The 21955-nt window shown below is 48.0% G+C and overlaps 1 protein-coding gene and 1 long non-coding RNA gene across 3 annotated transcripts in view; both read right to left on the bottom strand.

Annotated features, from left to right (window-relative positions):
- Window positions 1-21955, bottom strand: part of LOC310906932 — a 226187-nt gene that overhangs the window by 31150 nt on the left and 173082 nt on the right. The gene's annotated exons all lie outside the window — the stretch shown is intronic.
- Window positions 694-21955, bottom strand: part of TNFRSF21 (TNF receptor superfamily member 21) — a 35844-nt gene continuing 14582 nt past the window's right edge. For both annotated transcript variants that reach the window (XM_083858063.1, XM_083858064.1), the window contains exons 4-7: window positions 12929-13194; window positions 6456-6509; window positions 3704-3923; window positions 694-2824 (exon numbers count right to left, since the gene is read on the bottom strand). In XM_083858063.1, coding sequence (XP_083714189.1) covers window positions 2595-2824; window positions 3704-3923; window positions 6456-6509; window positions 12929-13194 — 770 coding nt within the window. In that variant the 3' untranslated portion in view covers window positions 694-2594. The remainder of the gene's footprint in view (window positions 2825-3703; window positions 3924-6455; window positions 6510-12928; window positions 13195-21955) is intronic.

The following is a 21955-nucleotide window of genomic DNA, read 5'->3' as shown; positions in this document are numbered from 1 at the left end:
ACAGAGCGAGGGAAAAGGTGAATGTCCAGGTGTAATCAAAGAAAGGAACCATGCTGGAAGTGTGCACAGCACAGACAGAGCCAAGGATTGCCCAAGTCTTGGCTGTTCCATGACCTTCCATCAAGATTAATTAAATGTATCCCAACAACCCAGGGACCAAACAGCTTCCTTATGCTTCTTCAGCAGCTCCAGGCCAAGGCACCTCCACAACATGCCTGCTTTATGGTGTCTCTTCAGTTGGCTAAATCCTCTTCCTGGGACTGTTTTTCTTTTTGCTTTATTTTCAAAGCCCACCAGAAAATGTGAGTGGCTGTCAGGACAGGAACTGCAACTGCAGGGTGGGGTTGGTGGTCCCCTGGGAGGGTGGCATGATGGCTGTTGTGCTTACAACCCACAGCTTTCTCTGGGAGAACTTGGACCACCAGAAAAAGACAATTTTTAACTTCCCAGCTGGACATGCTCCAAGAACCTGCTAAGGATAATTTAAACCAACTATTGATTGAGCCCAGAACTGCATACCTTCCCTCCCCTTACCAATTCTGGCCCAGGTGGATCAATCACCACTGGTCCCAACACCTCTTGCCAATAGGCTGATGCTGGGTTCTACCTCAGAATTTCAGGCACTAAGAGCAAAATGTTTTATTGCCACCAAGGGAAAACTCCACCCCAGAGCTCCCAATAAAGACTCTTGCTATTTGACACTGTATTTCATCTGTGCATTGTTGAAAAGTTTTAATTGTGTATCTATGTATAGTCCTGCACCAGCAATTTCTGGTGTCAGCCAGAAGGAAAACACAGCACCCTCGGTAGCAGAAATCACTCTGGAGCCAAGTAAACAAAATGTCAGTCTTATAAACCAGAAGCATTTGTCCCATTAAGGATTCAATTTGTAGACAGAATAACAAGGGATGAGTTATTTGGAAGTGTAGACTTTAAGGACATGGGTAATGTAACAGCGACAGAAATGCTGCGACTGCAAGACCTTCACTCAGGAGTGACTCAGCACAGCAGCTGCTTCCTGGAAAATTAATACTTCAGCCTCCCCAAAATGCCACAAAGCCGCTGAGAGCTTGCAAAACCCAACCCTGGAAGCCCCATCAGCCATCTGATCTGTCACTACTGTGGGGATTAGCACAGGTCCCCCACCCCAGCACAGGGTGGGGACCTGCAGGGAACTCTAGCAGTGACCATGAGGACTCAAGGCAGTACTGCCAATAGAAAGAAATCACGTTTTGGCCTCAAAGCTACCTCCTCACGACTCCCAAACTCCAACATCCCCCTCATCACCATGGGCACCCCAAGCAAGCCCCTGCCCCAACCCAGGTGTCCCCGAGCAGAGGCAGCTGTTAAGGAGGTTAACGCAGAATTGTGTCAAGTAACAAACACCTAGTATTTATTAATAAATTAGTACACTGGAAGGCAATTTTTCAATTCATTCCCCTCTTCCCCCACTCCCACCCCTTCCCACGGGGCAGCTCATGCCACCCTCATGCCATTATTTCTTTGAATTGAGCGTAGTACAGACTGTTCGTTACGGGAGCATAATAATTGCAAATATAATCAGACAGACTTCTTATGATGCAGCTTTTTGTCCCCCACACCCCCCTCCCCCAACCTCGTTTAATAAAAAGTGAAGTGTGATTTGAAGAGACTATTGAGACCACATAAGGTCTTTGTAGAACTTATCGGCCACGTCTGTATAAAAAACAAGAGACACGAGTGTAAAAGCATAGCTTGGTTTAAGTCTTACAGCACGAGGAGAGCGGCACCACCGGCAGCCTTCACCTCCCCACGTCCAGCACCGGCTCCCTTTGGGGCCCCACCATTCCCACACGTGGCAAGGCAGGATAACTCCTTACATTCGACTGGAGGCAAAGGATCTTTCCACTGCCTCCAGGGTTGGTGGGGCTTGACCCTTCTCCTTGTGGTTTAAGCACTTGTGCTGTAGCGTGTTAGGAGCGCGATGCGTTGTCCGGGTGAAAACCATACAATAAATAACCGTGCTAGTAAAATCTCAGCAATGGATATGAGCCAAACAAGAGTACATCAAAAAGAAAATAAAAAGTCAGCTCGGGTGGGAAGCTTAGCTGCGTTAAGAGACAGTAACCAGCAACAACTGGGGTGGGATTTTTGTGTGTTTTTGCCATTTACTGCCCCGAGGCGAAGGGAGGTGGTGGGAGACAGTCACTCCGAGCGACAGCTTTGACAGAGGAAGGGGGTTACAGAGCAATCCCCAATTTGATGTGTTAGATTACACCAGATTTGTGGTCTTTTAGTTCATTAACTGCGGTTTTGGATGCTTTTGTTTTGTTTGCCTTTGTTTTTAAAGTGCATCAGCTGATCTGATTGGAATGAGAACAAGGAGAAGAGAGGCTTGGGGAGGGGGCAGAGGGTGCAAAGACTTGGACTGAGCAATAGTTACGGTGGAGGGGTGCAACGCTGGCCAACTGCACCCCTTCCAAAAACCAAGGACACCTCAATGGAAATACTGGCCGTATATTCTACAACAAATCCCGCCTGCGTATTGTTGGTCATCTTAACGAGTGCCAAGCTAGCTCTAGCAGATATTCGGAGAGCGTGCGGTGACCCGGTGCCTACAGTAAATCGGGAAGGTGGCTATAGACAGAGTCCAGGAGGGTCTGGCTGGCTTCCTGGCTCTTGACTCCAGCGATCTCAAATAGCCTGTCCAGCTTGTCTTCAGCCTGCGGGATCTCCTCGATCACGTGGAGCTCCTCGGGGTTGAGGATGTGCAGCATGTCGTCAAAGATGGGCTGCAGGTCGCACGGGTCCAGGCGCACCTGGCGCAGGACGGTGTCCTTCTTTTCTGTAGGAGGAAAGGGGATTGGTCACGACACTCCTCAAGAAACCTCTGCTAACCAGGGCTTGTTCGCCTCAGTCCAGCCCCTAGTGCCACCTCTGGAGAGGGATGTGACACAGGGGGAACTGTGAGAAATGGTGGAGGGTGACAAGTGATGGGCAGGAGAGAAGATGGAGAAGGCAATGCAGCTGAGGCACCTCAGCCAGGATCCTCCAAGAACAAACACAGCATTTGTAAATGCTGAATGGCCAGTTTGGAAAAGTGAGGGGCAGGAGAGGAGCCAAAAAAGCTGAATTCTGCTCTTTCAAGTTGTTTTCATTGGGTAAGCTTTATTTTCACACCCAAGTATAAATTTGGTAGATTGACTGAGCTCAGCATTTCACCTTCATCAGAAGTTAAAAGAAGATTAAATGCAGCAAATTAAATAGAGGAAATTAAAGGCTCTAACATAAAGGGAGGTGAGTAATGGTACTTTATGTCTGCAGCAAAGAGGACGAAGAGTGAAAAAAACTTAAAAAAACCTGAAACAAAAATCAGTCTGGAAATAACATTCTCTGGTTTCACCTCATGCAGAAATACACAGGCCAGTGCAAGAGCCAAAAGTCAGAAGAAACGCCCCTCAAACACCCAGGGATGCTACAACTTCCCTGGCAGAACAGAAAGAGTTAAAAGCCTTTAAAGACGTTTTTCTGTCTGAAATCTCTATCATCTTTATTAACAGGATATTCTGGTCAGGAACAAGGATGTGATAAGCGTATCCTGGAAAGTCAGTTTTCCCCGTTATTTACTTTAATTATATCATGTGTTGGGGCAGCTCTACCACGTGTGCTGACCACATGGGGACACGTTCTGTCCTCCCACTCTGCCCCGGGTTGCTTTAGGTACCTTTGGTAATAAAAGAGCCTGTCCGGCTGAGCGCGGAGGAGCCGCTGGAGGTGGAGTCGCAGCGCAGGAGAGGCTCGGCCTCGTCGACAAAGAAGCATTTCTTCTCCGAAGGGGAGGGCTCCACGGTGAGCACGGCCGCCTCGGGGGGCTTGGGGCTGGGTGTGGGTGCTGGGCTCACCGGGCTGGGGCTCACAGGCAGCGCCAGCTTGTCACCCTCCAGCTGTGGGGGGAGGAAAGAGAGGGAAAATTAACTGTGGGGAAGTTACACAACAGGGTAACATCCAAACCTGCCTGCACCCTGGATTTCAAAACAGTCCAGCCCACCCTCAGCAAGGGGTGACCTGTTCTGCTGGCCCACAACAGGCACAGGGGTGGACATCAGCACTGGCATTTGGCACATCAGGCAGGAGAGGTAACACAACCAACACCCTTGGGACACCTGGTAGGAGCAATCACTGCACCACAATGGCGTGTGCAACCTCAGCAGAGCATTTTAGCCAGGTTTTCCTTCTCAGACTCAGTTTATTAAAGCCTAAAGCACAGCTCTTGGGGGTAAGAAGTGATTATGTCCAAAACCTGCTCTATATCTGTTGTTTGCTAAAAGCAAAGCACAGCCTGGCTCCACAGCTCCAACCAGTGCCAAGGCAGCAGAGCAAGGGCTGTGTGGGATCTCCAGTGTAGCACACGGCTCTGACCAGCTCCTCTGAACATCAAATTAATGATTTGTTTGCTCCATCTCACTGTTGCTCCCATGAGCATCCCATTAAAGCCTGATGGAAAGGTCCATCCTACCAGACTCCAGGTTGAGAGCAAGGAAGGACAGGCAGGAGCTGGCACTGACCACACTGTCACCCAAGTGCCTTTGCCTTTTCCTATCCTGATGTCAAGCCAAGGGCAAATGCTCAGCTCTGTGGTTCCAAAGACATCAGGAGCAGCAAGCACTGCACTGGAAAGCAGCACCATTTGACAAGTGACAGGTGACAAGTGACAGTACAAGATGAAATGGCCTGAAGCTGTGCCAAGGGAGATTTAGATTGAGTATTAGAAAAAATTTATTCACCAAAAGAATGGTAAGGAATTGTGATAGGCTGTCCAGGGAAGTGGTGAAATCATCATCCCTGGAGGCATTAAAAAAATGTGTGGGTGTGGCAGTTGGGGACACGGTTTAGTGGTGGACTTGGGAGTGTTGGGTTAAGGATCGGACTTGATCTCAAATGTTATTTCCAACCTTAACAGTTCTATGATTCTATGAATCTGGGTGTTGGTGTGAACCTGCTTCCTAATTTGACTGTACTCTGCATGTTTCTTCTTAGAAACTCCTTCCTACCTCCAAGAGAGCAGCCAACAGTATCTACCCTCCTCCACCACTCAACATCTCCTCAGGGTGCAAATTTCAAGCAAAGCATTTCTAGTTCCCACTCCCTGCAGGGATGAGATGCCTGGAGCAACATCCTCACATCCCTGGCTGGCAGCTTGGGCACTTCTGCAGGTCACCAGGTCCCTCTAAACAGGTTATTTTAAGGGCCATCCAATATTTAACCTTTTTCCCCAACCTTGTGTCCCTGCTTGACCTGCGAGGAAAAAGAATTGCAAGCCCTGTCCCCATGCAATTCCCTTTCCCAACAGCATTTCACAACCCTGTTTTCTCCTGCAGAGGGAAGATCAGGCTATTCTAGCTAACAGGCTTTTGCCTACAACCCAGGCATAAAATGCAAAATTGGGATTAAAGGCTGTGGGAAAGGGCGCTGCTGAGCCACCTCCGCGCCAGCATGGATGTGCCTGAACATTCCTCATCCGTGTCGAGGAATTCGCCACCCACAAATCACATGTCTGCTGGGACGCCCATTAGTTCACATTAAATTAACATTGAAGCCTGTTCCTGGTAGAATAAAAGGGTTTTCTTTTTTTCTCCCCTCATTGAAAATAAACAGGGGAGGATTTGTTCTAGCTCTGTGCATTACGCAATAGGCATGTTAAAAATAAAAGTCAGCTTTAATTTTTAATTAAAAGAATCTGCCTTCTCCTCTGAAACTCCTGTTCCAGTACAGCTCATCATGGAGAATCAGCTATGTCCATTAAGGAGGAATATCAAGGGAAGGACCAGGGCAGCAGCTGGCCACTTTCCAAATTGTAATATGCTCTGATAACTCCTTTAAAAATAACACCGCCTTTAGGGGTTAGTTTTTCCTTGTGCAGCTCATCTACCTAATATTCAACCACAAACCCACCTACCAATTCCCAAAAAGGAGCCTGATGACAGAGCAACAATTGGCCAAGGGAGGGCAGGGAGCAGACAGCTGCCCCAGCTCTGTCTTCCCAAAACCAACTCATTTGGAATTTAATTAAACAGCTGCTAAAACACGCTAGGAAAGACAAAATCACCCGAGGTTATTTGACTATAGCCATTCTGGGAGCCCAAAGCTTTCCAAATAGCTGAAGGTTGCAAGCTTGAAGCAAAGCAAACAGGATGCTTGGATGTGTGTTAATGTTTAAACCACAGGAAGAAAGCAACTGGGAATGAGGGCTTTGAAAGACCAGGGAATGCAAAAGGCTACTGCGAGGTGAAGCCTGTGGAATAGGTGTAAAAACACACTATTCATAGCCTGTGACTCACTGCATTGAAACCATCCTGGCCATTCCTATTTTTATGAACGGCGGTGATTGAGTGAAACCAAGCTCTGGCTGGGAAAAAAACCCACAAAAAAACTCTCTTGCAACCCTTTTGCCTTTCCAGAGCCATGAGATTTCTCACCTTTACATCCTCATTGCTGGGCTCCTGCGCTTGCCACTGTGTCTGCATCTGCACCTGCAAAAGGAGACACGTGGGACACTGTTAGATGCAGTCCAGCATAGAAACCAGAGGCACTGCAGTGGCTTTGTCCCATCAGCACCTCTTACAATCAGAGGTGCTCTGCCAGGTATTCTTGTTTCTTCTTTTTTTGAGCACAGCACAAAGAGATTTTCAATGCCAAAAAATATTAATAAACACAATCCTAAAAACTCCTGTGGACTTGCAGCCCTTTAGACTGCAGTTCAAGCACCAGCATCCCCTTGGATATCCCAGTGCAGCTGGGAGCTGGGAGGGTGCTCTAAGCAGCTCAGGGTGTCTGAAAGCCCTTCCTAAAAGGAAAAAAAGGGGACAAAAGGGGATAGGGGCAGGAGAAGACATAGGCTTGGCTTTGTTTTCTTTCACAGCTGCTCTCACCAGCTCTGTTTGAACGGGTTGGTCCCATTTGCTGCCTCCGTTTTACAGTACTGCAATAAAAGCTTAGCTCAGACAAACAGAAACTGCAGCTGCTGTGCTAATATTAGGAAGGAGCAGCGGCAGGCACTAAAAAACACCCTTCCCTCAGGCGATGCTTCCCAGCAATTCCTCCTGCCGCAACCAGGCGGGAACAAAAGCGGGTGGCAGGCTGGCTGCTGCTGAGGGTGGCTGTGCACCCTCCAGGATGTGGGGGGGATAAATTTAGCACCGAGGCAGCCACTTCCAAGATTCCCTGCCAGAAGATGACACCCGACTGACACCAGCCCTTATTCCCAGGTCTGTTGTGCCTCCGTAGGGAATGCGGCAGGAAAAACCCTGGCACATGGAGCAGGGTGGGCTGGGCAGAGCCTGGCACAGGTGATACTGCAGGCACAGAGTGGTGCTGGTGGGGAATGTCCTTGCTGTGGACCCCACAAGAATAGAGAGGATGTCCCTGGATCAGCAGCTTCAGGGTGCACAGGGTGCTTGGGGATCCAGCCTGGGGGCAGACAGACCCTGGCAGGTTAAACACCACTGGCAGAGCTTTGAGGTCTCATGGAGGTGTCAGAGAAGGGCAGTGATGGTGTGTGGTGCTGTAGAGCAGGAGGCATGTCCTCTGCCAGGATGGGAAGACCATGAGGGTGCTGAGGAAGGAAAACCCTCTCTGTGCCCTTCACCTCACCCGTGTGGTTTCAGCAGAATGCTCAACACATCTCTGGTGGAGTGTCTTCCCTCAACACAAGGCAGCCCTGGGGAAGAGCTGCTCAAGTCAAACCTCACACAGCACAGGATGGGCAGTGGTGGGGCTGGGGAGGGTTTAAATGCCACAACCAAAACTGCAGCCACCCACAGAGGAAACAGCTCTTCCCCATCAGCCCTGCCCTGGCTGTCTGTGGGCCAAGTGCTTCTCAAGTACATCATGTCTCCAGGAGAGCTACTGGTGGCTTCTCCTTTCTGTGGATTTGCCCACTCACTTTTTCAACTCAAACCATAATGAAGAGGTGATGAAGCCCTGATGAAGTGGTTTCCAACCCAATTACAGGCTGAGTTAGTTGATACTGAATTTGGCCAGTAGAAGAAACCATCTTCTAGTTTCCTCTTATGCTCCCAAATCCATTACACTGCAAAAACAGAGGCCCCAGGAGATGTGGCCGTCACAGCAGGGAAACCTCAATATCACTGCATTTATAAAGTTTATATTTTTGAGTTTATGCTGTTTCTACTTTATGAATTATTACATTTTGTTTATTGCACATTCTCCAGCATAGTTCAAACCCAACCTCAGTTTGCTGAAAATCAAGTCGTGGCTTAGAGCAAACCTGGAGTGATGCCCGCTCCAGCAAAACCCAGCCAGCCCTACACCTTCCCCAGGGCTCTGGCCACCTCACCTTAAAGCTTTGTGCCTCAAATAAAACATGATGCAAGTCCAGAAGGCAATTCTGTTCTTCTCCTGGCTGCCTGGGCACTTCCCAGCCCTCAGACCATAGGTCCCTCTGGCTGGGAAATCCATCCAACAGCTTTACCCTCACTCCACTGCTGGCACGTGAGTGCAGCACAAATTTAATTCCCAATTACTGAACCCTGCTCAGTCCTGCATGGCCAGAAGAGGAAGTGAAGGGGATGGGTGGGAGCTGACAGGGGAGTTTGAGGAACGCTGCTCCAGGCTGTTGACTTCCCCCCTCAGGGTTCTGACCTGTGAAAGGGCAAGAAACTGAGCTCCAGGGTATTGCCACAGCCATGTGCCTGGACATGAGGCTGCTTTCACATCCTCTTCTCCTCTGAAATACCCCAAAACCCCACAGCTTAACCTTGCACCAGCCCCAGCCTCAGCCTTGACACATCTGCTGACTCATGGGGTTTTATGCAGCATGAAATTAGCCACAAAACTAAAACTTGCTGGGCTTAGGGCTGCAGCCTTCCCCTCTCCACTTTCAACATCTCCCTTATTCATGGTGTGGGTTTGTTTTTCAGCTTTGCTGTGGCTGTGCTGCTGAACGTCCTGAGTGAGGGAGGCTGTTTGCTTCCTTTCCATCCAGCCCCTGAGATATTTCAGCCGAGGCCAGCAGAGCCATAAATAAAACGATAAGAGCTTAAAGCACTGCTCACATCAGGACACTCAGGGGAGCCAATACGGCTTGGCTGTGCCAGCTCCACCCCAGGCCAGCCCAGGTGAGCACAGAGCCCCTTCATAGCTCCAAAATGCTGTTATGCACCACAATAAGAAAATCTCATCACCCAGTGGATACTGGTAAAAATCAGTTTTTCTGATATTAACCCCAAAAATGGAGAATTGCAGTTTGCTGGGATGGCAGGGAGAAATCCCTCCCTTCTTCCCCCGCCCTTTTCTCCTATTTTTGTTATCAGCACCACTAATTTGGGATGTGCCTGCGCTTGTTGAGCAGTGCCCAGGCTTGTCACTGTCTGGCAAACCTGCCTGAGAGGGGACAGATTTTGCAAACCTTGAGTCCAACAAACATTCGTGGCCAGGGCTAGGTTTTAACAGGAGCCCTGTGAGTTAAATGCACCCCTAAAAACCTTCCCACAGCCTCTGCACTCACTGTATTTTCTGGCTCAGCTGAAAAAAACCCCGAGCAAAATGATTCAGAAGGCTAATCTCGGCTTAACCTAAATTCATCCAGCACCATGCAAAACCAGCATAATTCCCCCACAGCTAAAAATGCAGGCAAGTCTGCAGCAGAACTGTTCCTCACCTGAAGAAAAATGTTCCTGCTCCAGGCTGTAACACTCCAGAGACTCCCATTAATTCCCCTATTCCTATCAGGGGTTGTAAATATTTGGATTTCAGAGCACAAAAGGCTGTCGAGGGAACAGGGCACACTACAGGAGAGAACAGCTTTGACTCTGTAGGTTTATAAACTGAAGGCAGACACCAGATAAATGACTTAAGAGAAGGATGCACTAGTGGGTGGGATGAAATGTGTTTAGGGTACTGATTTGCCATCTGAGAACTACAGCATTCAATAACAATTTTTACCCATGACTTGGGGGTGTCAGTGCTTTCTTACGACACAGGGATCATACAGAGAGATGGGAAAACTCCGTTTTGCACCCAGGGATGCTGGGCAGAGCCAAAGGTATCCAGACAGCACAGCCATCCATGCATCCACCCCTCCTGGGCTCATGTAGGACACACCAGCATGTGTTGGAGATTTGCTGCTGGCTCAGGTCACCATAAGGGCATCGTGCTGTTACTTGGACTCACAAAATGGTTTGGGTTGGAAGGGATCATAAAACTCATCTTGTTCTAACACCCTTCCTCTAGACCAGGTTGCTCCAAGCCCTGTCCAACCTGGCCTTGAACACTTGGACATGGGACACATGGGACATCTACAACCTCTCTGGGCAACTTAGCCACAGGGAGGACACATGCATTTGCATTGCCTATGAGAGTCTTCACTCCCCCTGCAGCACCAAGAACGCTTTTTAATTTTTTTTTTTTTTTGCTGTTTTGGGTTGGTTTTTTTTTTTGCAAGACTCCTTCTGCAGGGCTGGAAAGCACAGGACTCACTCTTGTCACCAATAGGGTGACACATTCCTCTGGATCAAATTACTTCGGTGCAGAGAAAAACTGCCGTGACTTATCTGTGTTTGGATAGACAAATCACCCAGAGTCAAACCTCAATTAGCTCTAATTAAAGGCTTTCCAACCAGCAGATTAAAAAAAAAGCCCCAAAGATCGACCTCCAAGCCTGCTCCTGGCGCTGAGCTCTTCCTGGACTGCTGTGATGATGATGAGCCACCAGCACAATTCTCCAGGGATTTGGTCTCCCATGCACAAGCTGCTTCCCACATTCCCTGCAGGGCCATTGTATCACCACCCACGTTGAAGCACAAGAGCCAGCTCACAGAGAGGAGGCAGACAGGTTCCAGCAGGTAGCACCTCACAGAAACACAATGTGCTGGATCTGTACCCTGGGGTGCTGCCAGGCTGTGACATCCCACACACAGCTCCAGCATCTCCAGGGCAGGGCAGTGGCCAACTCCTAAAGTTAATCACGATGGATGCTCATCTGAAGAAGCCAATCAGATGAACAGGGAAAGAGGATGTGACAGCTTGAGTGAATTTGTTAAAAAACAATTCCTTTGCTGAAATATGTCAAATTTCTCACGTGGACTTGAACCACCTGCTCAAAAGATCAACAACCCAAATTTCACTCATTTCTAGAAAAACAAGTGAAACTGATGGGGAACCACCCCAGGGTCCAGGTGTGCTGGACACTGGAAAAGACAACATGCTGTTTTAAAAAACAAAGAGACACAGGAGAGCTGTTTGGGAAGTCCAGGAGACTTTCATCCAGTTATCTCTGAGATTTGGGTTTGCTCATTCTCTGGAGCATGTGCTTGCTGTATTTTCAGAGTTATGGGCACAACTTGTGGTTACTCCATCACTGGGAGTCCTCCACCCATAAACCTGTCCTGGAGCCACCACCTGCATTCTGTAACTGTTTGATAAGCACAGCCTGATGGTCTTGGCCAAAAGAGCCAGGGGCATCAGCACTGCACAGCCCCAGGCTGTTAATTATGTGTCATGCTGAGGAACAAGCCCCGGGTTTTATCCAACGTCCTTGCCCAGAGCTTTGTCACAGTATTCAAAGTCAAAGCAGTAACTACAAGGACACACATTACTACCTGCTCCAGGAGAGCAAGAGGACAACATGTCCTTCTGGGACACTTGCACATGCTGGAAACTTTAATTCATATGTGCAAAATGGCAATTTTCTCTGCCTCTCTTCTCTTGCTAAACATAATTTTATTTTTTCCACCAATGAGAAGGCCACGTGCTGCTTAGTTACCAGGAGCTGAAAGGAAAAAAACAGCAACTGAGCAGGAGCAGATGAGGCAGCTGGCAAAGCCAACCTATCCACGATCTGGGCAGGATGTTCAGCACACACCTGACTCAGGGTCTCTCCAAAACACAAGTCCGGGGCTCCTGTCCACACATCCCAACTTCTGAATTATACAATGGGAACAAGATGTTTCATACACTAACAAAATAATTTATATGACACAGTGAAGGGATCAAATGAAATAATTTAAGATATGCAGCACAGTGAGAGATCACAGACCCTCAGATAAGGGGAAGCTTGTGATTATTAAAGCAGAATTTGGGAACCCTCTGCCCTGACAAACACACTGCTTCAGAAGCTCTATTGTGAGTGAAGCTCCACCTTGCCAAGTCCCCACCAAGAGCCCAGAGGTCTGGAAGCATTCACCTGCTCCCCTTTGGCTCTGGGTCACTGCTAAGGCAATGGGAAATGTTTCACCAACCAGTTTAGGGGGAAGAGCCATGCCTCAACCACTTCCAACTCACCCACATGTTGTCCCATTGCCTTCTATGTTCAGAAAAAGCCCCACTCTTTACAAACACTTCTGGCAGACCATCAAGTTATCAGAGCCTAAAAACTGAAACAAGTAAGGTGGCAGTGGCCAAAACAAATCTGCAAAGGTCACTGAAGTACCTCCTGATGACCTACATCCAGCTGATAACCTACTGCAGGATTTTCTGCAGCAAGTTATTTATTCTCCTAGAACATGGGACTGTTTAAGGCCAACACTGCCAAAGAAGAGCAACAGCTCTGGAGGATTGCATGCATGGCTACCAGTCATCACCTTGGAGGAGGCAACACTTAAGTGCTCAAGGGTACTTGAGTACTAATCCATGGCATTTGAGAGCAAGTTTAAAGGGGGATATTTTTTCCTCCACATCCCTGGCATGAGGACTCAGCTACCAGATCCTCCTGGCGATCTTCAAAAACACATGCAAAGCACATGGGACTCTTGAACCCACCAAAACCTTGACTGGGATTTGAGCAAACGCTGCCAAAAGCACTGCACAGCTTACACAAACCCTCAGGCAGCTCCGTGACGAGAAGGAGCCACTCATCCAAGAGCCAAGCTCAAGGCCACGGCCGTGCCCCACCCCACCACACCTCACACAGCACAGCCCCTCCCGGCGTTACCGGCGCCGTGTCCTCCATGAGGCCGCGGATCTTCTCCACGACGTCGTTGCGGCGGTGCTGGCGGAGCGCGCTGATGAGCTGGGCCAGGCTGGCCTCGGGCCCGCGGATGGTCCAGTGCTGCAGGGCGGCGTAGGCGCGCTCGTGGTCGGCCGCGTAGCCGTTGGAGAACGCCGCCACCTCCCGCTCGCTGGCGTTGCACAGGAACTGGTAGATGTCCTTCCACTGGCTCCCCACCTGCGCCGCCACCAGCTTGAGGATGTCGATGCCTGCGGGGCAGAGAAGGCAGCGCGGGTGAGGCAGAGGGGTCTGCAGGTATCAAGTCTGGCAAAGACTCTCTCGTCCCCCAAATGGTCGCACTTTGCTTTTCTTGGGTAGGTCTTTGAGATTTTGTTGTAATTATTATTATTGTTTTATCTTTTATGGGTTCAGGTTGCAAGAAGCAGCACCCATAACATGCTCAACAGCTGCTACAGATGTAAAGGGTGGTAGACCCATCAGTTAATCCAACACACTCTAAAATCAATAATTTAACTGTAAAATCTCCTGCACTCTTCAGCACAGGAGGACCCTGGGTACTGAGCCACCAGACGGCTGCAGGAACAGGGCACAAGAGCATGTGCTTACCCACATGCCTGCATTGCAGCCACTGCCTTGAGAGAGAGCTGGATTAAGAGGTGAGTCACCAAAGCACCTCTATAAAGATAAGTATTTTCATAACAAGCACATCAGCAGCTAGGATTGCGTTCAGAGCCATTTCCAGTGCAGACAGGTGGGATGACTCAGTCGTGGGGTGGGAGATGCTGTGCCAGGTGAACATTGGGTGAATGTAAGATCTGGTAGGACACTAGAGAGCAAAAAGGCAGAGTTTCCCCCAGAAAAGCCCTTGAGACATCCTGGCTCAAGACAGTGAGGGTTTTCTCTGTGTAGGTCAGGGAGCAATGCAAACAACACAGTTATCCTTGAGTCTACTACAGGTCAGGAGTTAAAGATACAAATACAGCCATATTTCCCCCAAAATAACTAATTAACCCTGTTTTATCAAGCTGAGCAACACCTTGTTTTAAACAGCAACATGAAGGGTCAGCATCTGTGAGCTGCAAAGAGAAACTCACTTTTTTCAGACAGATAACCACACCTCAGGTTTCCTCCGGAGCCAGTGTGCCCCCATGGCTCCAGGGAGCACTTCTCTTTCCCTCTGCAGGCACAACAGCAAAAAAGCTGCTTACAGAAGAATATCATAGCTGGGGCTTTTCCAGCTGGCCTAAAATTTAACACTTTCTAAAGCAGTTTAAATCAAACCTCCCAACTGCACCTTCAGTTCACAGCTCTGATATAGCCAAATATATACATAAATACAAAAAAAAAAAAATCTACAGAAATGATACAGCTTGATACAGGTGTCCTTTTTTATAAATGTGCATGTGTATATATACACATGGATACGTGGTACACATTTTTGTATGTCTCTATGTATTACATAGATATTTTATAAAGATGTGTGTACATATATGTATATGGCCTGGACATCAGGTGCCCACCAAAGCTGTTCTATACCTGCCCCCTCAGCTGGGCAGGGGACAGAAAATAGAACAAGAAATAACAAAAGGCTCATGGATTGATACAGGCAGGGTGAGATCCCTCACCAAGGACTGTCACTGGCAAACCAGACTCAGCTTGGGGAAATTAGTTTGACTTTTTGCTAATCAAAGCAGAATAGGATAACGGGAAACAAAAACTAAATCACTTCCACCCACCTCTCCCTTTTCCCCAGGTTTAACTTCACTCCTGAATTCTCTTCCTCCTCCCCTCAAGAGTGCAGGGAGACAGAGAATGAGATCTGTGGTCAGTCCATCACATGTTGTCTCTGCTGCTCCTTGCTCCCTCGGGGGGATGAATCCCCACACTTCTCCCTTGCTCCAGCCTGGGTCCCTTCCACAGGTCCTGCCAGCAAACCTGCTCCAGCGTGGCCTCTTCTCTCCCCTTTTTCACCGACTCTGGTGCCTGCAGAGCTGTTGCTCTCACGTGTTCTCACTCCTCTCTCTAATGGCTGAAGTTACCAGCTTTTTTTTTGACCCTCTTTTTAAATCTGTTGTCCCACAGGCACTCCCACCATCCCTGATGGGCTCAGCCTTGGACAGTGGTGGGTCCATCCTAGAGCTGGCTGGCATTGGCTCCCTTGGACACAGGTGAAGCTTCTGGCAGCTTCTCTCAGGACCCACCCCTGTAGCCCCCTGCTATCAAAACCTGGCCATCCAAACCCAATACAATGTACACACACATCTCAAAAGTATCTATTCAACCTGATATATTTTTATATGTATTTGTGTATATATTTGTATATATTATACATACTTCTGTATATCTCTATATATAACATAGGTATTTTACATATATATGTACATATGCTTACATAAAAAGAAGTATATAAAAAACTATAAAGCTTCATGAAGATATTTTTGACCAAACCTCTTCTCACTTAAGGAAAGCTTATCAAACCTGCTATATGTAGACTTTAGTTTTCACTTCCAAACTAGATAACACAGCCATGAGCCCACAGTTCTTGGAGCATCCACAGACAGTGCTAAACCTGCTCTAAATTAGGAACACCAAAGTGCAAACCACATTTGGTACTTCCCCACCCTCCTCCCACCACAACCACACCTCCCTCCCCAGCTGTTTACAGACACATGCCTGTACCATCTCACATGGAGTTGTCAGAGCTGGGGCTTCTCCTACCAGAAAATCTTGGCCCACCCAGCCGAGCATGGGGGATACAGCTCACCCAAAAAACCCAAGCCAACCACAGGGCTTGGTTCTAACTATGGAGAAAAGGCTGTGAACCTGCTACTGTCACTTATTCTGGGGTTACTGATGTGACTCAGCTCGTTAGATACTGGTGCACATCACAACAGAGCAGCAGGAATTCAGTCTGGTTTCATTAATGCTTCCCATTACTCAGATGAAGCTCCAGTGGCCCTCAGTTCAAGGGACTGAGCTGTGCGCTTCCAGGCAAATCCCAAATTCCTCTCCTTTCATGATTTTGCATCCAGGCTGTCTGTGCAGAAGCACAGGCAGCCCAGACCACACTGGCAGCCAAGCCCTTGTGCCTTCTGATATCACATACTTGGGCTGGTAAGAAGCCCAAAAGACAACTCAGGTCCTTTAAAGCAGCAAACCTAACTGCTCTTTGAATAAAAGCGACAAAATGCCTGATTTATGCAGCACTGCTTGATTTTATCACTCAATCCAGGGGATAAAAAAAGTAAAAATCTGTGAATACAAGGATAGAAAAAGCTCTGCAGGGCTTGTGCACCAAGGTAATGACAGCAATGCCAAGAGGGATGAGCCTGTGTGGTACTGCCTATTATATATCCATATATAGATATATATAGATAACGACTTATGCACTGAGATATATATAGATATATATATATATATAGTATATATTAAGAGACTATTTAAGTCGCTTTATAAATCTTGCAGAACTTCTTTACTCTCATATTCAGGAATTATTTTTTGCTAGGTTGAGATATATATAGAGATATAGATATGTACAGACTGTGAGAGAGATAATGGTGCCCATTTTTTAATGTACACACATTTTTAAGAGAGCAGCATTGGGTCTCCCTGCCAGTGCTGCCCTGCAGTGAGACAATGAGTTATGGCTAGGAGGGAGCTTTACCCACTCCCATGCACATCAAAAATGCAGAAGCATTAAAACATAATTTGCCAGTTTATGACCCCCATGTGGCACATCTAGTCAGCCCAGAAAAGGAAAAACCCATATACTACCTGCTCCCATGTACGTATTTAGTGCTGACAAACCCCAGTGTTTGCAATTGCTGTACTGGTGAGAGAAGTTTTCAGCTGCTCCCAACTTGATTTGCACCGGTTTTATGCGGCAGAATGACATTTATGTCCAAATGTTCTCACTCAGGATTTATGACAATGCGCTCATGCTTCTACTGACATTTTCAAGTTTAGTATATTTAATCTCACCGTTCAATAAATTGGGCCCATAAACATGTTTATATCCCTTGGCAATAACATCCCTGGGCACGAGAACACACCAGGCAGCAGAGGACTTAATGGCGCGTAATAATCTTTGGAGAACAAATGTTCCATTAAAAATGAATTTGGAAATGTCTACCTTAATACTGTAAGAACCTTAAACTCATTTTCTTGAAACTATTAAATGAATTTAAGGCCCATATGTTCGCTACATCCACTACAATATTGTGCAAACAAAACCCAGAGAGAGATGAAGAGACACAGACAAGAGTGCAGATTTGGCTCCAGTCAGTAAGAAAAACATTGCTGCCTCTCTTCTTAAAAAATAAGATTAAAACCATTACATGACAAGCTGCGGCTGCACGCCGCCAAGTATTACTGCTCACACTAAAATAAAATGGTCGTGCTTATAACAAGCTTATCACCCTACTACTTCCATATTTCCAGAAGTCCTACAAGTTACTCTGCAGAGCACTAAGAGTGCTGTAACACCCTGTCGGGATGGGAAGGTGCATGCAGCAAAAACCCCAGCTCCACCATGGGTCCTGGATCTTCTCCTTCTCCCTGAACCATGTGGACCTTCTCCCACCACGCCTATCTGCACACCAAGGCTGGAGATGGTGCTCAAAGACCTCCAGACCACAGCAATCCCAAGTAAAATGGCCAAGCTCAGCAGAGACGGTGCTTTAACACACACATTTCATGCTTCCCATGTGAGGCTGGTCACAGCCACATCGGTGCTATGCTAAAGCTGCTCCAAGCTTGCCACAGCCTGAGTTGTCCTTCTTTTTTACCATAGGCCACAGGAACAGGCTGGAAGAGCTGTCACCATCCTGCAGCCAAAGTGGGAGACAGCTCCACCCCTCTCCATCATGATGTCAGGAACCAGCACCACTGATCACTCAGCTCTGCTCATGTCTCAGACAATGGAATTAAAGAGCAACACCCAGGGCTGAGCTGCATTTTCCATGGTCAGCCCAGAACAGGCAAGGCCAGGTCTGAAGGATCCAGGACATCCATACATGTCTTGGTACCTGAGCAGGTAGCATTTCAAGTGCCATTATCTTAATTAAGTCTCTAAATGCTGTGCTGGGCTACACCATGTATCCCCCTAAATATTTTAGGGTGGTGATGACCACACCTTCAAGCCAGGACAATGCCAATATGTTGTGCACAGGCCTGTGAGAAGCCCAAGGGAGCATGTACACACATGGGAAGGCAGGCACAACCAGGCACCATCTACAGCCAGGGCAAACTGGGACAAATGGAGACAAGTCTGGAAATGGACAAATGCCTCCAGAGTGGCACAAATACAAGTACTACTTCTCCAGAAACGTCCTCCCTTCAGCTCATCTACAAACATGCTGAGCTGAAGGGAGGAGGTTCCTGGAGAAGCAGGGCCTCCACTTCTCTATAGCCTCCTGTCAGGTAGTTGTAGAGAGTGGTAATGTCCCCCATAAGCCTCCTTTTCCCCAGTCTAAAGACTTCTGTCTCCTTCAGCTGCTCATTCTCAGACTTGTGCTCCAGACCCTTCACATCTGCTCCACTGCCCCGCTCTAGATGCTGCTCACCTCTGTCCTATCTTCCCCATAAACATGATTTCAGTTTGTTCAGTGACTTCCACTTGCTTGTTTTGAATCTGGTTCAAGATTTTCCCCGTCCACTTCCTGCTTCTTCAGATGTGCCCCGCCTCACTGCGGTGTATTTGATGTTGACGGAGCCGTCAGCCCTTCCACGTCACCAAGGTGGTCATCAAACACGCACTTGGGACTTGGCTGAGCTTTAGTGCCTTGTTCTGGACAAGCCTCACTGGTCTCCCAAGCTGTGCTATTTGCAGGTTGGACACAGACCCATTTCTTCAGCACCATTTGGCCTCCAGCAGGGCAAAGAGCCAGTGTGGTGCAGGGCTGTGACCAGCAGGGCAGGCACGCTCATCCACAGCACCTGCAAGGCATCATTTCTCTTCTCTTCTCTTCTCTGCCATTATTTTTTTCACATCTTCAAGCAAACTTGAGACCAGAGGAAGAGCTGCCCCACCAAGGTGACACCTCAGCACCCAGCAGCAGATGCAGGGGAAGTCAAACCACAGCCACAGAAGTGCTGAGGCTCCTTCCTCTCCCCACCCTCTCACAATGTCATTGTTTTCATTCTCAGAGCTCAAGTCAAACAATGTTTTTCACAAGAATGCTCCAGAAGAAAATGCCACCTTTAGGGGGAAACCTCATGCTCAGAGCCCCTCCAAGCCCTGTGTCCTTTCACCCCACTAGTAATGAAGGGACACAGTGCATCAAAAAAGATTAACACATCAGTTCAAGTTTCATAGGTGCCTTATACAGCTGGGAAGGAAAGTTCAGGAGATCTCCCAGGACCTATGGCATACACAGTCCCATGGAGTGAACAGCTCAGCAGCCCAGGGTTCCAGAGACAGCTTCATGAAAGGCTGGACTTCAGGAAACTCCATGCTCCAGCCCTTCATCACCAGGGACAAGGTCCCACCAATTCACCCGTGACACTTGGGGGAACTGACCTCCACCATCCCAGTACAAATCTGAGCTGGAGCACCTGGAGCTTCTACCAACCTACATACAGAGGTATTCTAGAGATAGGCAATATTAATCTGTGCACCACATGCTGTGACAAATCCTGACTGTGAGAGGCAGGCTGGATGAAGCATCACAGACAGAGAACACAGCCCAAGGGCACACACAAGTCAGACAGAAAAACCACACTGATGCAGCCCAACCCTTCCCTACACCCAGATAAAAGCTCCAAATCACTGCAAAGCCAGCTCTGCTCCTGAGCTCAGCCCACCTCCCTCCTCCAAATATCCTCCTGACTCATATGAAACACAGCCAGAGCAGCCTATTTTTATGTCTGAGCACACACTGAGAGCCTGTACGAGAGAGCCAGGATGCAGCACATCCACCAGCTGACAAGATACCACAGCTCAACCAGACCAGGACTTAGAAATCCCAAGTGTGCAACAAATACCTTTCCAAAACGCAAAAACTCCACTAACTGCTGCCAAAAAGGGGAAGTTATTGGAAACTCAATTCCTCTCCCTGCCACTCAAAATATACTTCAGGTCTCAAATGAGGAAGTTTGAAAATGTGCCAAGGCCTCCACCTGGGCCAGGACAATCACCAGTATTGGCACAGGCTGGAGGATGAAGGGGCTGAGAGCAGCTCTGCCAAGGACTGGGAGGTGCTGGTGTGCTTTGTCCAGCCCTGGGGTCCCCAACATAAAAAGGATGTGGACCTGTTAAATTAGGTCCAGCAAAGGCCACAAAAATGGTCAGGGGGCTGAAGCACCTCTCATAAGAAGATAGTTTGTTCAGTCTAGGGAAGAAAAGGCTCCAGGGTGACCTTACTGCAGCCTGCCAATACATAAAGGGGTTACAAGAGATCTGGAGATCTCTTGAACATGGGAGCATAGTGACAGGACAAAGGGGAAAGAAGGAATGGCCTAAAACTTACAGAGAGCAGGGTGAGATTGGACATAAAGAAGAAATTCTTCCCTGTGAGCGTGGTGAAGCCCTGGAACAGGCAGCTCAGAGAAGCTGTGGCTGCTCTACCCCTGGAAGTGTTCAAGGCCAGGCTGGACAGGGTCTGAGCAATCTGCCCTAGTGGGTGGCATCCCAGCCCACAGAAGGGGGGTAGAAACTAGATGATCTCTAGTTTTTTTGTCAGACAGTTGGAAAGGACACACTCATGAAGATTTGTTAGTGACCGAATAGTTTTCCCAACCATGGACGACAGTGCTGCTATCAGACCCTCCCAGGACCCAGTGATTCATATCCTCAGCAAGAGCTGTTTGGACAACAAACCACGAAATGATATGTTTGGAGTTTGTTTTTTTAAAGACAAAACTGAAAATCCTGCAAGGCAGAAAGAGACTTCTAACAATCACTTCCCACAAGTTTTCTGGAAAATAACCAAACCAGACAGTGGAGAGAGGTCTGTGATCAGTCAAATGCAGTTAGGAACATGTTTCCCACCTGGGAACTTGAGGATCATCATGAGACAAGACCTCTTTTCCCAATTCATTATGTGGGAGTCACCTCTGTAACAGCCCCTTGGTCCAACCCTCCTGGGACCATCTGAACTCCTGCCCACCACCACAGGATGCTACACCAGAGACCCACAGAGTGGACCCGCTCTTGCTTTACTTTGCGTGAGAATGGCCAGCATAAGTATTTTATGTAATTATTAAATTTTAAACTGCTTTTACTGAGTTAATCTTCATTATAACCCTCTGGGACAGCTGGTAACCCTGAGCACACACACTGCCACAGCCAGAGCCATATAAATATCCAGACACCCACAGATGCCAACCCGAGGATTAAATTCACGTCCTCTACTTTTTTTTTCTCCCAGTCCTGGAGAGCGAGGAGAAAAAAAACAAAAAAGAAACCACCTCAACCTTGTTATTCGAGGAGTGATGTGTGAGAGCCTCACTGATGTGAGAAATCACAGCCCTCCCGGCGCTGAAACCGGTGTTGTGTTTTTGGCAAAAACATCCTGGGCTCGGAGTGGTTTTCTACAAGGACAATCCCCCTCTCCTGCAGAGGTGCCCTGCCTCCCACACTCAGCCCTGCACCTTAATGGGCAGGCACAAATCCCAATCCCTCATTAAATTAATACAGGGGCCACCCAGGAATTTTGACCCTGGGATAATTTAGGGGTTTTTTTTGTTTGGTTGTTCTTTTTTTCTGAAGCAGATTTGGGAGCAAACGTTCTAGCTTTCAAGGGGAGCTCCCCACAGCCCTGTATATAAGCTGCAGATAGATGGCTCATGTAGCAACACACATTAAAAGTGATCAAGCACCAGTCTTTGGTGCTAATGCAATAAGACTGAGAAACAGGAGATGATAAAACCTGCACATGATTAGGTTTCTTCCTCCCTAAGCAAAACAGCAGTCTCCCATGTTTGCACTTTCCAAGGCTCCCTTTCATCATGAAGCCCTGGTCAGCTCTTGCACATGCCCTTTGGAAGCAATCACATTGCTTCCCAAAA

Source organism: Zosterops lateralis (genome assembly GCF_965231275.1).
Source record: "Zosterops lateralis genome assembly, chromosome: 3".
Classification (NCBI taxonomy): domain Eukaryota; kingdom Metazoa; phylum Chordata; class Aves; order Passeriformes; family Zosteropidae; genus Zosterops; species Zosterops lateralis.
The sequence above is the reverse complement of the archived record's forward strand: the minus strand, read 5'-3'. Positions and strand labels throughout refer to the sequence as shown.